We start from the raw sequence: 15,671 nt of genomic DNA on the forward strand, positions 1-15,671 counted from the left end.
TAAAAAAAAAAAAAAAAGAAACAACCTCTAGTGGCCACCAGGTATTTTAGTGGCCATGAAGGGGGAGAGAGGAACAGACGTGGTAAAACTCCACAGGCTTTTTTTTTTTTTTTTTTCTTAAATAACATATAATGTATTATTTGCTTCAGTGGTACAGGTCTGTGAATCATCAGACTTACACAATTCACAGCACTCACCATAGCACATACCTTCCCCAATGTCCATCACCCAGACACCCTATTACTTCCCTGCCCCCACCGCCCAGCAACCCTCAGTTTGTTTCCCAAGATTAAGAGTCTCTTATGTTTGGTCTCCCTTCCCAGTCCCATCTTCCACAAGCTCTTTTAAGAAGGCTTTAGACTTCCTGAGGAAGTAACCAAAGAAGGTTTGTTAGTTGGAGAGGTAAAAATGTATCATAAACACTAAATTGATTATTGTAGACATCTTCTGTTTGAGGTATATGCAAAGAATTTTTATGAAGTAGAAATTACGTCAAACATGTCTCAGGTTAAAAAAAAAAGAAAAATTTTAAGGATTCATTCAAGGGACACGTAATGATTGAACATCAAATTTTAATCTTGAACCTTTTCTCCAGTCTTCAAATTATTAACACGAAAAGGAATGATAAATTGCAATTTTATCATTGCCATATCGCTGTGTAACAAGCCCTTGTTACAAAATCTCCATCTACTGTCTCCAAAAAACGAATAGAAAACCCATACATTATATTATCTAAGTGATCTATTAACAGATGAAATTTTAACCAACTTCATAGCAGGAAACTATTAACAGAGGTACTTAAATCACATAGCTTAAAATATGGAGAAAAGACAGGTAAAAAATTATCTTAAGTGTAGTAGTCTTTTTACTTTTTAAAATTTTTATAAAATACACTAATTTCCCAAAATAAAGAATATTATGACACATTGGTGTCAACTTACACAGATGAAAGCTGATGTCAGCTTTTTTCCTAACTAAAGCTCATTTCACCAAACCTTTATATATTACATGAATATCCAAGTATTTTTAAAAAAATTCAACACACAGGAACATAATGTACAGTGTTTTATATAAAAAAAAGTTAATTTAGGAATGATTTCATTTTCAACTACATAGTATCTTTTTAAGACCATGAAACCTCTTGCTATTGCAAGAAGACTTTACAGTTCATGTTTCTATTTCCCATTTGTAATTCTCAAGAGTAAAAAATGAAAAAGGTTTTTTGTATGTTTGTTTTTGTTTTTGTTTTCCACAAGAAAACTGTAGCAACAATTTCATTCACTACCAGGCTGTCTTCCCTCCTTTTGTTTTTAGGACTACCCAGACCCACGACTGCGTGGCACGGGAATGTAATGGGGAGAAGAGGTCAATGACATCAAAGAATGGATATAAAAGGACGGGCACAGCTGGATCCTGCCACAATTGTAAGGTGTGGGCACTTTCACTGGAGCAAGCCTACCAGAGCCGCAAGGGAACTGTCACAGAAGCAGTCTCCTGGCTCATCCTTTATATCAGTCAGCTGGGAGGACAGAAAGGAACATTTTCACTAATGACTTGTATAATGGCTGATGGATGCGTTAGCCAGGAGGGGAGGGAGTACACCCAGAGACCTTGGCGAGGAGCGAAAAGAACACTGTTTATTTTATACCTCCTGCACTGGTCACTTCTGAGCACAAACTAACCTCAACAGGAAATTTCAATGAAATATACATACCATGCACAGTCTCTATTACTGTGGGAATCCAGTAACACATGCAAGCCGGTGGGAAAAGAATCACAATGGATAAATGTAAACTTTTCACAGTGTTTCTTACATCCTTTGACTTCAGCACGAGGGCATCACTTACCACCACAATCTCACAAATGTTTTATTGTGTCCTGGGCATGCATATCACTTGGGGTAAAAATGGGCGATTACATTTCATAGCCATTCTCAGACAGGAGTACATCTTCAATTTTTCCAATGTCCAACCAATGAATTGAGCTCCTTCTGTTATAAAACTATATTTCTGAATACACTTTTGTTCAAGGGTTGTGCTTTATTTTTCCTTATCACTTCACTGACTTCATTCTAGGGAAATTAAAAACCTACAAAATTATATTGAGGACTAGGTCTTACAGTGATTCCTGACCAAACCAGAAAGACAGGGAATCACTAACTTCTTTTCTCTCAAGTTTCTGTCTCCCTACCCCAGGCCTTTATTGATACTGATTGAGTTATATGTTTTGATTTCCTGAAGAGGAAAACCAAATTAGAGAACTGGCATTTCTGGCTTAAAGATGCAAAAACTAACACAGGTAAGGGGAGGAGGTTCATTCTATGTCAAAAAGAATCTCTTGCTCTCAACAGGAGATAATCCAGCTTCTCCTTAGCTATCATTTCATAAATTAATAATTTCTTATAATCAAAATCCAAAGAATTTATCTATTACAAGAAAAATTCAAGTTTAAAAAAGCAAATAAATTAGTTAAGCCTTGTAAACAATTGTCCATTTTAGCTATATATCTTTTTAAAAAAGGTTTTTCTGTATAGTTAATCAGACAGTACAAGGCACACCTTACACACCAGAATCCGGAATGACAGGACCCACATATACACACATTGCCTTCTTCACGCTGCTGGCTGGCCTAACCGTGCTGGGGTCACTGGGGTCACACACCAAGCCTTTGCTCATCTCCTGACCATCTGGAAGTCCACAAATGTGCTCTTTCCATTAAACTGCTTTGTGCTATTTTGTTGTGTGATGTGACTTCTAGCCTTCACAAGGTTAGTCTCCTCAGATGTTTTCCACAAAGCTTCCTGGGAAAAGGCCAGTTTTCCCATTACGTTGTAACGTGCCTTTGAACCAGCCATCTTCTCGCTTTTTATGAACAAACACAATATCTCCTTCTTTAAGTTCAAGCTCTGCCTCACTCTGGGGAGGATAGGAAACCACCACTCTGTGCCTAGAAAACAAGAGATATATTTTAGTTAAAGCCACTCAAAGTAGTACAAATGAAATAAAATTTAAAAATGGTGTACTACTGGTCTAACACAGCTTTAAACAAACAGAATAGGAAAAGTAACATTTGTAAAACAACTCAAAATACAACTATTCTCTGTTTTGTAGAGATTGGTTTTAATAGTTTGGATGTGTTTAACAGCTCACTGTCCGTGACACAGACTGGTTTGAGTGACCTTCACAGTATTCTTGTCTCCTCCCACAGAGAAAATTATATTCCATTTCCTAGAAGGAAATGCCCTGTCCTTCCATCTTCTCCAAGAAGAAAAGAGTGAATTTATTTGATTGGTGAGACTAGAAGAAGCAGCTTAGTAGGTGGGTTCAGGCCTCTCTGAACTACCTGCCTCCAGGCTGAGTGGGCTCTGATCTGTTTTCACACTGGACGCAGGAAATGGTCAGGGATCAGGTCTGCCGCCTTGAAATGGATCTGGAAGTCTGTCTCTCTGTGTCTCTTACACTCCGGTTTGACATGGACGAGAGGCAGCAATTCCAAGGAAGTTCATCTGCCTTATATACCCAAATTCTCCCTTGGGCAGGCTGTCCTAAGGTCTAAATAGGGAGGGGAGGACCATAACCACAAATTCAGTCCATCACCACCAGTAATGAGGTTGACATCCTGATCTCCATTAATCTGATAACTGTGTCTCCTTCTCCACTGGTTTTCAACTCTGATATTAGTGAGAAAAGGTGTTAATTATCACTCAAGAATTCCAGGAGCCTTCTTGGTTTAATACTATCTGTATCTCCCTTCTTCCTTTCTCCTTAGTCTCCTTCCGTGAAAATAAGATTAACAGCCACGGAAGATAGATTAAGGTTTTTATGCCCCATGTTCTTTTATCTTTCTATTTTTCCAGCATTATTGCTCTCCTTTACTCCTCTCTTGCTTTTCCCAGTCAAAGGGGGTGGGGGAAAGGTGTCTATGTCTTGGCCTCCAAGATGGCCCCAGTAACTGTTGTCTCCTGGTATTCATACTCGTGTGTGATCTCCTCGCACAATCACAGGGATGGTCTATGTGACCAAAAAAATACTGTAAAACTAATTGTGTGATTTCTGAGGCTAGATTATGCTGGGAAAAATTGGCTGCCATGTTGTGAAAGAACTTTACATCCCTATGGAAAGGATCACATGGTGGGTAACTGAGGTCTCTTTCTTTCTTTCCTTTTTTTTTTTTAAATTTTATTTATTTGAGAGAGAGAGGGAGTTGGGAGGGGTAGAAGGAGAGAGAATCTGAAGCAAACTCCCCACTGAGCATGGATCCAACTGCAAAATCATGACCTGAGTCAAAACCAAGAGCTGGATGCTCAGCCTACCGAGCCACCCAGGAGCCCCTAACCAAGGTCTCTTTCTAAAAGCCAACTAAGTAGCCAATAGTGATGTGAAGGAGTCACTTAGAAGAGAGAGAGTCCCCCAGCCCTGGCCAAGCCTTTAGGTGACCACAGCTCAGGCCGATATCTGACTGCAACCTCAGGAAATATCCCAAGCTGAAACCATCCAGATAAGTCACTCTCGAGTTCCCGACCCACAGAAGCTGTGGGGTAACAAATGTTTATTGTTGCTTTAAGCCACTCAATTTTAGGAGAAATCTGTCACATGGTAAAAGATAATTAAAATATTATCTTTTTTTAATCTATGATTTAAAAAAATGTGAACATATATCTTTCTCCATTTGCTGTTATGTGGTATTCAGTCATAAAAATGATTTTCAGTTTCTATTTTCTTTTGCTTCTTAAAGTCAGAAAACAAGCTTGTAGCCGAATAGGACCCACTCTTGACTGTAAGTAAAGAATGATATAGCTTACATATTGATAGTCACAACAAATTCTACAGAACTGCCCTTAAGCTATGAAACCCATTAGGGCCCAATCCTTTAAGAAGATCACTAGCTTCACCGACCTCCATCTCATAAAAACTAGAACTAACTCTTATTAAAAAGGACCATAGCAAGAACACCAGACTATTACTCTATTTAAAAAAAAGAAAGAAAGAAAGAAAAAAGGCATCTCTGAAAAAGTAGAGTGAGTGCCCAAACAGTTCCTGAGCTGTTCTGGGCACACAAACCAAATGATCCGCCATGGTCTGAAGCAAGGTAGTAAAGCATGGAGGTTGACTTTTTATTTCTAAGAAAGAATTAACATGTTGAGCCCACTGAACCCACAAAGCTCGGGGTTCAATCATGCATGAACTGAGGAAGAAGGCATGGCACTGGGTGCAAAGGCACTGTGTGTGAAGCTCTGAGCTAGGGGTTGCCATGGCCTTAAAGGTCATTTGGAGTAGCTTAACTTTGGGCTAATTATCTCTGCTCTCTCAGTCTCAGTTTCCTTATCTGTAGAAAGAGATTGCTTTAACTTAAACAGGTTGTCATGTAATGGAGTAAGATTATAAGTGTGATGCTTGGCATGGTGTCTGTTACAGAGTTTATACTCCCAAATGCTAGCTCCCACTGTGACCATATGACTTAGGCAAAAGCAGGCAAGGGTCTGGTGCTTCAAGGGGGTGAAGGATGGGCCAAGAAGTCACTGGCCACCTCTACCCAGGAAGCAGACTTAGGCCACAGCCTATAGAAGGAATGTCTGATAATGAGACTTAAAACTTAAGAATGGTAAAGTTAGGTTTTGGAATTCCTTCTCTGCTATCTTTAAAAGCAGAATAAATAATTTCATCATAGACCTATCTAAAGGAAGGGATCCAGATGAGATTTCTCAAGTCTGATGCCAACCTGCTAAAAATTCATGTAAAAAGCAATGTAACAAGTTGCCATTTGATGCAAGTTAAAATTTGAGCAAAGCTTTTTAAGTCTGGAAAGAAGCATACAAGTGACTCAGATCGCATTCAGAGTAGATCTCTCATGAAATTATTCCCCATCAGTTCTCTGTGAGCTGCCTTAAAGGTGAAATGGAATAAAAATAGTTCTTGAAAAACTTGAATTAGATTAATATTTGCATTTATAAAATGCACTAAACCAATTTTGTCAAAAATTTTTTGAACTAGAACTGCTGCTGGGCCAAGAACATAATCTTCCTGCCAAGTTCCCATTGGGAGCAAATTTTCATTGCTAAGTTATAAATCTCTAGGGGGGGTGGAACAAGAAACCATGTGCATAATGGAAACTGTGACACAGTCCTGATTGTATGAAGACTACCAGGTGCAGTGGTAACAGACTCCACTTAGCAGTCTTCCAGCTCTGATCTTGGCATTAAGCCCTGTAAGGTAGTTTGCACACATTTCTAACATAGACTCTTAAGGCCAAATTCTGGGCACAACTGGCCAACTATCTCAGGCATGGAAAGTGGAATGTTTACAGACCAACAAACAGATGTAAGACGCAGCTGCAGAGGCCCTTCACATCTGTTCCTCCACTGCCTCACTTGGATTATGCTTGCCTTTATTTGAGTGGGGCTTTGGGGAAGTTCTGAAGCTCAGAACCTCCATGGGACCGGCTAATCCCACTTTCAAAACCTGCACCTCATCATCTACTCTTCATTGTTGCTGCCACCAATCCTGGTGGACAAACTCATGACCTTCCATCTGGTCAAGTAATTGACAATCGACCTATCCTCCCTGCCTCCATCTATTCTGCCCCCATTCCGTTCTACACAGAACTGATGGACTCTTTCTTACTTTCTTTTTTTTTTTTTTAAAGATTTTATTTATTTGACAGATCACAAGCAGGGAGAGGGGCAAGCAGAGAGAGAGGGGGAAACAGACTCCCTGTTGAGCAGAGCCCAATGCGGGGCTCTATCCCAGGACCCTGAGACCATGACCTGAGCTGAAGGCAGAGGCTTAACCCACTGAGCCATCCAGGTGCCCCCAGACTCTTTCTTAACTGGGAACTCTATTTGTAGGGTTTTTGTTTTTGTTTTAGATTTTACTTATTTACTTGAGAGAGAGAGCGAGCGAGCGAGAGAGAGGAGCAGGGGTAGGGGCAGAAATAGAGGGAGAAGCAGACTCCCTACTGAGCAGGGAGCCTGATGTGGGGCTTGATCCTAGCACTCTGGGATCAGAACCTGAGCTGAAGGCAGACGCCTAACCAACTGAGCCACCCAGGTACCCCACAACTCTACTTGTAGTTATCTATTGCTCAAAAATCATTACTGGCTTCCAATGCCTATGAATAAGGTTAATCCTCAGCCTGGTATGTGAAGCCCTCAGTGATCTGACCTTCATCTTTCTTTCTATGTTTATCTACAGTGCTCTCCATGAAGGTATCAAACATGCCTCTAAACTGAAGTACATGGCTTTTACTTCTCCAATCCTTGGCCCATGTGGTTCCTTCTGTTGGGAGTCCCCTGTGAGGATGCCTCTGCCCATCCACACCTGATGAGCCTCCCACAGCCCGGTTCCAATTTGCCCCTGCAAAATCTTCTCTAGCCCCATGGCTGGAAGTAAATTCATGCTCAATGAGATCCCAGAGGCCTCATGTACATTTCTTATGGCACTCAGCACAATGTACATTGCAGTGTTACCATCTGTATCCCTAATTTATTTTCCCAGACCACAAGCTGCTTGAGGGGTGACAGAATGGTAAATTCACTTTAAATGCCTCATATCACTTAGCATAGTTCATGATAATTCCTCCCCCCTTTTTTCTTAGAGAGAGAGAATATAAGTGGGGGAGAGGTGCAGAATGAGAGGGAGAAAGAGAATCTTAAGCACTCCATGCTCAGCACGGAGCCCAATGCAGGGCTTGATCTCATGACTCACAAGATTGTGACCTGAGCCAAAATCAAGAGTCAGACACTTTAACTACTGAGCTATCTAGGTGTCCCTTGTGATAATTCTTAATAAGCATGTTGAGTGACAAAACAAAAGGCACAACATATAGTAAAACTGTTTTTTAAGAGGTGCAAAGCTCCCTAGAAAGGAATGTAATTTGACAAATGCTAAAACATGGAAGGACCCTGAGAACATTATACTAAGTGAAATAAGCCATACACAATAGGACAAATATCATACAGTTCCATGTCTGAGGTACCCAGAATAGTCAAACTCATAGAGACAGCAAAGTAGAGTGGTGATTGTCAAGGATTGCCAAGGAGGGAATGGAGGCTTACTGTTTAATGGGTGCAGAGTTTCAGTTTGGAATAACAAAGTTTTACAAATGTATAGTGTTGATGCTTATTCAACAATATGAATGTACTTAACGTCACTGATTTTTACCTTAAAAAATGGTAAACTTTATGTATATTTTACTATAATTTAAAAATAGGATAAATGAGTAAGTGAGTGAATAAAAAAATAATGTAAAGATTAGGGGAAATAAAGAAAAATGAAAAAATGTCAAAAGCTGAGTGGTCCCTTGGTTGTTGTAAAGTATGTCTTCGAACAGAGCACCTGGGAAGCAGTGGGAGGTATACAGCATGGCTCACAGCCTTGGCACTGAATGGGCCTCTGCTTCTTGGTGTCTTTGTGACCCTCAGTTTTTGTGACAGTTACCATGGTGGAATTCAAGAAACAGAGGCTTGCTATACAAAGAAGCTTCACTGATACCCCACTGCCAATCTTCCTGACTTGGGCTATGATGTTCAGCCTTCCACCTAAATGAGCACCTTCAATCTTTTATTTGTATAAATTATTGATGTCCTTTATTTTTCTGGCCTCTCTTGCACTCTCTCCAATTCATACATTTTTGTTTTTGTTTCTAATCTCTCCTGGTACAGCCCAAATCGGACCCCTTGTGGCTCTGGGAGGCACCCTGTCCATCACCCTGGTCTGGGTAAATAACCTGCACTGCTTTCTGCCAGTTGCTACAGCAATCTAATACCCAATTAAGTATTTCACTGGCAAAACCATACTAGTTCACTAGTTCACTTTGTAGCTCTGCCTGAAGTCCAAGTAAATTATATCCATTGCTTCACCCAGTGGGTTCATTGTCACTACCTCAAATTAATCATGCTGGTTAAACCCAACTGACTTTCTGTAAATCTGTCTCTATCCAATTTGTGTTTCCCAGTGTTCTAGTTTAATCCCTGATCAAAGATCATAGGTTCTTTTCCAGTTTAGGACATGGGTTTATAGGTATGTGGTTATCAGTTTAATTCTTAATCTTCAAAATACACACAGAGATGATACACTGTGTCTCCTTAAGCCCTTATCTATTCTTTTTCAGAAGAGGGGGAAAAAAGAAAAGCCCGTCACATATACTTTCTTCTACTGTCATCCTTTCTGAAATATTTTATTTCTATTTTCTCTTTGCAATTTCCTAATTATTTTTCTCCATTACCTAAAATAGAGCCCAAGATATTTATTCTATTATTTCTGCTATAATCAGTTAGACATTTTCTGCCTCCAGGATGGAGCATTGCTTGTTTGTTTTCCTCAGCCTCTCTAACAAACACAAAAGGATCCTTTTGTTCCTCAGAGAACTGTCTCAGCTAACACCAAGACCCATCAATACACCTCAAGATTCATCCTTTCTTACTGTGAAACTGCTTAAGTCTTTATGTCACGTGAATGCTTCTTTCCACTGAAGGCACTGGCTGCCCTACTCACATTCTTTTACTTTAGATTTATGGGACAGAGTCATGATTTGAGGGGAAATTTTATGCTTGCTCTCATTATAATCTGTGCAGGAATCCTATCTCATACTGTACCATTACTATGCAATCAGAACTACTTCTACAAAATTTTATCAGTAAAAATTCCACCAGAAGAACCCCAGGCTTCTGTACTTTGCCAGAGCAGGAGCTGCTGCTATTTACATTGTGAATCAAGGAATCTAAGATCCTGAAATACTCTGAATCATACTGATGTGAAAGTTATTCTTCCCTTCATTTTTAGCAAGAAGTACTTTTTATTGTGTTAAAAATGTTGAAATATCAAAACAGATAATCCCTAAATGATATACTTGGTAGCTTTCTACTAACCAAAAAATTTCATTCCCAGTGGATCACAAGTTGTTTTCCTACACTACTTGTTTCCACACATTTCCCCTATTGTTTTTATAGTCAGGCAGACCTAAGAATACAAGTTAAATAAATACTATCACCATCATTGTATGAAGGCAAAGGGGCTGTGAAAAGTTAGGCTAGCTATTATATTTAATATTCCACTGAACATATGGATTGTAAAAATATGAACTTGAGCAAAAATCTTCTCCAAAGACCCCTTTTCCACTTGTAAAAATTGAAATGGTTATATGAAAAACCTGTCAGAGAATTCCAGAGTGCCCATGCCCATCTGTTCCGTCCTTAAATTCTCCATGTTCCCTATCTATGTGCATCCCCTTGCTTCCTGAACCACCAACACCTGCCTATATTAGCAATTTCTCCTTTTCAGATGCACTGAACAGCAGGAGCCTACTGTATGAAATGAGCTCCTCTAAGAGGAAAGGGCTGGAATGCAGAAGCCACAGAGACTGAGGACATCTGGCAAGTGAAAAGGAATGCATAATGGGGGAGGGCGGCAGCAGTGCCAGACCCAGTGCCTAGGGAGAGGCTGGGCAAAATGAACTATCACTCAGAACAGTCACACAAACACCACAAATGACAGGGAAAAGAGGAGAAAGACTCAGGGCATGAGGGAAAAACTGCAGATCAATGTCTGGGGGTGGGAAGGAAAGAAGGAGCCTTTGTGACCAAAAGAAAGTAAACAAGTCCCTGGACTAACTCCAGGGACAGAAGGCTCTATCCCTGGAAAGCGGAGTAATACTGCAGGAAAAAAAGGCTGACTCTCAGAATAAAGGATTAAGTGAATCCAGGACCAAATTTCAAAGCTTTACTAGGAGTACAACAGATGAGGGGAAAGACAGAATGATTTTATTTGTGGAGGACGAACCCTTTTTAAGGTAATGTCTCATATCACAACAGGTTTTATAAGGATTAGAACTACAGAAAATTATTTCACCTCACTATTTTCACTGTGAAAATAAATAAACTGTGTACTTTGTACTTACTGCATATAGGTTGTTTGAAGTTTTTTTGTTTGGGTTTATTTTTTGGTAAAAAGGTATGCCCCCGAAATTATACAAATGAAGGCCTCATATTTTGTTGGGCACAAATGTCCATCTGAAATACAGATCTGAGGTGAAGTTAAGTCTTTTTGAAGTTTAACATTTATAGTCAAGACTCCAAATCAGTAACTGAAAATGCTACCCAAAATGCAAAACCTTCACAAATTAGAAATTTGTGTTATTTATAAAATGGAGGTACAAAGGGAATAAAGCTTACAGAAATAATAAAACAGATGGCACTTTTAAAAATAAATGTTTATTTATTGATGCATTATGTATAAACTGTCCTCTATTTTTAGTGTACTTCATGCTTTCCTGGCCCACCAAGAGTGCTTTTTAAATTCATGTAACCCTAGCAGATATTTGTCTTAATTCATACATAGTTTTTGCCAGTGTAACTCCTAGAACTCCACTGGTTGTACAAAAAAGATCTGTTCCCATCTGTAATCATTACTGAAAGTGAGATCACTAAGACAGGGCTCCTAGTTCCAAGCAGAACCAAACCAAGTCACTGTGTCAAGAGGGGTTCATGTCAATGAGAACCGAGCCACACTCTCCTAGCTCAGGAAGAATAAAAAGAGAATTCTCTTAGTTGGCAGAATCTCCTAGACAACTAGCAGATAATGATGTCAACGTTTAATAAAAAAGGCAAAGGATAAACAGAGGGAGCAGTTGCTGGCGATGGAAGAGTGGCAAGAAGGAAGATGCGAACCAAATTCCAGGGGTTAACAAGTTTCATCTGGATACAATTCTGAAGTGGTTGTCTGGAGAAAATAAACACAAAGAGGGTTGGAGGCCTAACCCAAAGAAGAAACACAGTGAATAGTAAAAGACAGCCAGAGCTTGACTGTTACTATAAATTCAGTTAAAAAAAATTCGGGGGTTGTGGAAAAGTATCCTAACGTCAAAGTAAGTACTCCAGCATAACGTTTGCTAGGCATTTCTCCATTTTCTCCGGAAACAACAGTGAACTCACCTCTCACAAACCAGAGGCCTAGACTCATTCATAACAGGGCCCAGGGAAGAACATGGCTGACGAGGCGGTGGAGCGATGGGAACAGCAGAGTCCAGAGAGCTTGTCTTGCGATGAAGAGCATCCTGGGCCACAAAGGCAGCTGGGCCTTCCCCATCTGTGGGGCAGGAGCCGGCCCTGCCGTGGGCGCCCCCTAGCGGCAGCTCAGGACCCACCGCTCCCTGCAGAGGCAACTCGCAGCCACCAAGCTCCACTTCCAGGGTGGGGGAGGCTGGAGGAGATGCTCGAGGCTTCCGTTTGGTAGAAGCGCCAGAAAGCAACTTCAACAAACCCTTTTTTTCTTTCTAGGAAAAAAAAAAGTACATTAATTAGAGACGGACAGTACTGTTGTTATTGTAATTGTGATAGGGTGTTACAGTTTTTACTTTTGGGTTTGATGATTTTTTTTTTTTTTTAAAGATTTTTAAGTATCTCTACACCCAACATTCACAATGCCAAGATCAACAGTAGCATGCTCTACCCACTGAAGCAGTCAGGCGCCCCTGGTTTGATCTTCTGAATTAAAATTTATTTCTGAGGATATCTGGTTATTTGTGATCTAGCTCCCAAATTCTGTATGATACTAACCCAATCTTTTGCCTCTCTTTCTTTTCCCTTCTGCCTGCCTGTTTTTGCTTGTTTTGGATCCTCCAATGTTCATCACTATCTTCTACTGAGGTGGACTAAGCAGACAAAAAAGAAGTAAAAGAAAAACTCACCAAGATACATCTCAGGCTTGGTGAAGGCAGAACTGGACAGTTTAGGACAAAATGGAAATTTGTGATTATCGATTTAATTTCTTAAATGACTATCTTACCTCTAATTCTTACATGCTGAATTAAACATTACAGCATTTTACTCTCCATCCAAATACTTGATTCTACTTTTTTCAGTTTTTTTTTTTTTTTAAGATTTTATTTATTCATTTGTCAGAGAGAGAGAGAAAGCATGCACAAGGAAGGGGAGTGGCAGGCAGAGGGAGAAGCAGGGTCCCTGCGAAGTAGGGAGCCCAGTGTGGGGCTGAGCCGAAGGCAGACACTTAACCAACTAAGCCAGCCAGGTGTCCCCACAGACCTGATTCTTATCATTATAGGTAGTGAGGTCTTGATCAGGGTTAAGGACTAAAGCAATTCTCGCGTGTCACCACCTTGAGGAAATTTAGTAAGCCAATAATGACAGAAGTCAAACCATTTCGATTATGCAAGAATCTCTTGGATTAGAAAGCCAAAACGCCACAAGATTTTATATAAAGCTTCAGTACATATAATCAAAAGTATATATAATCAAAAACATTTTTATGTCTCTTTGCAAGCAAATGTAGAAAAGAATTTTCCCCCCAGCAATCTTATGCTACAAAAACCATCTCTTGAATCTTTATCTCTTTGACACTTTGGTTCTTTGCTCTGCTAGGAAAACCAGATCTAGAGCTAACTTTTCTTCCTTTCCAAAACCTGCGTCAATGTTCCTTCTGATAACGAAACATAGAAAATAATCATTTTACATCATTTTACTAAGGTGTCAATGACATGATAAAGACCTCTAAATGGAAACATTGCTTGAAAATAAAACATTTCATAAAAAATTCATTAGAAAACTCTATAGGCAAACTCAAACTGGAACCATTAAGGTCCACTAAAAGGGAAGTAGAATTCTGAGATGCCTACCAAAAGACAGAACACTGAGGAGTTTTTCTTGAGATTATTAGTTCATACTCAGTAAAAATCCCTTGGGGAAAAGGGTCTGAAGCCATAATAACACAGTTCCATTAGAGACAGAATGGCAGAAAAAAAGAACAAACTAAAGTGATGATTTAACCAGATGATGAAAAAGCATTCCAGGGAAAATGCATCCCAGGAAACTGCAGGCTCCATTTACCAAATACTGTTCACAGTACAAACTAACCCTTGGGTTAGAAACAGTAGACAGGGAAGCATGGTGAGGAGCATTGAATTCATTTCTGTATAGCTCAACTCAGGCTGCAGATGAGCAGAACCAATCATCTGATCCCAATTCCCCTTCTCCCCATCCCAGCCTGAGGAAGATTCTTCCACATTTTTCTTCAGGGCCTGGCCTTAACTCACTATTCTGGCTTTTGCTTCATTCCTATAACTTCTCATTTTCCAAGGGGCTATCAATACATTCCACTAAGTAACACTACACACTTGGACTACCTGCCTGAGTGCCTGTATTTCATCCACCCGGTACCTAGTGCAGAGCTGTACCTTCTGAGGCTGAGAGGCCAAGACTGAAAGAGGAGACGGCTAGGAGGAAGGGAAAAGACTGAGCTAGTCCCAGAGCTAAGGGAGTAAGAGAGGACATTTTGCAATTCCTAAATCCCGTGGAGATAAAGATTTCCTTTTATACAGTGGCTAATGAAGTGAGCTGACCAAACATCTGCCAGCCAAAGCTGCTGCCACTTCCTTAAGGGAGCCTGAGGTCTGGAGGGCCAACAAATGAGCTGAGAAAGAATAATGTCTACTTCTAAAGGTGGCAGTCAGCCACAACTTCCAGCTCTTCCTGCCATGATGTAAGAAAGAACACTCTAATCCCTGGACCCCGACAGATCCACTGAGAACATCAAGTCCAGTGATAAATTACAATCTCAGCAAGCCATGGCTACAGATGTTTCTTAAAAGCTCAGTTCTGGGCACTCAGAAAAATTCAGTTAACTGAATGGCACTCAGGGAACAGTCTCTAAAATGATTAAGAAGAAAGATAACTTGGTTCATCTAAAATGATTAAGCACATTAAATACAGCTTGCTTTAATGACTTCTAAGGGATGTGTTATCATCATCAGCTGATGCCGACTACTCACGAAGCAGAAGGCAGAGGATTAGATGTTGTGGCAGGGTGTGGGGGTATGAGATGGGTTTGCTAACATTGGAAAGATGCTGTCCTAGTTCCACTGAACTGTGCATTTGATATCATATTCTGATGTTTTCTACACTAGCAGAACACTGTGCCACTGGAGAGAGGATTTTGCAAACAGACAGTTATCATCTTTGTTTTTTCAAAATCCAACAGCAGAAATGAAAACTATAGATGAATTAATAGAGACTACACTTCAGCAAAGCAATTTCTTAAATGTAGTTTTAGCATGAATGAAGAAGGGGCATTATCTTTTATTTTTTATTTTTTTAAAGATTTTATTTATTTGACAGATGGAGATCACAAATAGGCAGAGAGGCAGGCAGAGAGAGAGGGGGAAGCAGGCTGCCTGCTGAGCAGAGAGCTGGATGCAGGACTCCATCTCAGGACCCTGAGATCATGACCTGAGCCAAAGGCAGAGGCTTAACCCACTGAACCACCCAGGCGCCCAGGACATTATCTTTTAACAGGAACCTTAACAGTTCTCCTGTTGGTTTTCTAAGAAATTATTCCTAGATGGAATAATGTTTTTATACTCATGATTTTCTCTCCAGAAGATCTGATGATTTAAAACCACACCTCATATATAAAAAGAATAATTGGGGTCAGAAAATAATTACCAGATGATAAGAGTGTAATTTTTATATATAAAAATAATTTCTGAACATCACTTAAATAATTTTGAATAATCATATCACAGATGAGTACGATATGGGAAACCTTAAGTTCTCCTTCCCAAGCAAAAATAAATTTCATTTGAGCAATTCATAAAGTTAACCACATTCTACCCACTGAGTCTTCTTTATTCCTCTCCTTGCCCTCCGATGTACAAAGAAAGTA

At 39.9% G+C, this 15,671-nt stretch overlaps 1 protein-coding gene across 2 annotated transcripts in view; it reads right to left on the minus strand.

Moving 5' to 3' along the window:
- Nucleotides 1–555: 555 nt before the first annotated feature.
- SH3RF1 (SH3 domain containing ring finger 1) overlaps nt 556–15,671 on the minus strand; it is a 182,483-nt gene continuing 167,367 nt past the window's right edge. For both annotated transcript variants that reach the window (XM_059174999.1, XM_059175004.1), the window contains exons 11-12: nt 11,927–12,267; nt 556–2,946 (exon numbers count right to left, since the gene is read on the minus strand). In XM_059174999.1, coding sequence (XP_059030982.1) covers nt 2,778–2,946; nt 11,927–12,267 — 510 coding nt within the window. In that variant the 3' untranslated portion in view covers nt 556–2,777. The remainder of the gene's footprint in view (nt 2,947–11,926; nt 12,268–15,671) is intronic.

Source organism: Mustela lutreola, chromosome 1, assembly GCF_030435805.1.
Source record: "Mustela lutreola isolate mMusLut2 chromosome 1, mMusLut2.pri, whole genome shotgun sequence".
Lineage (NCBI taxonomy): Eukaryota > Metazoa > Chordata > Mammalia > Carnivora > Mustelidae > Mustela > Mustela lutreola.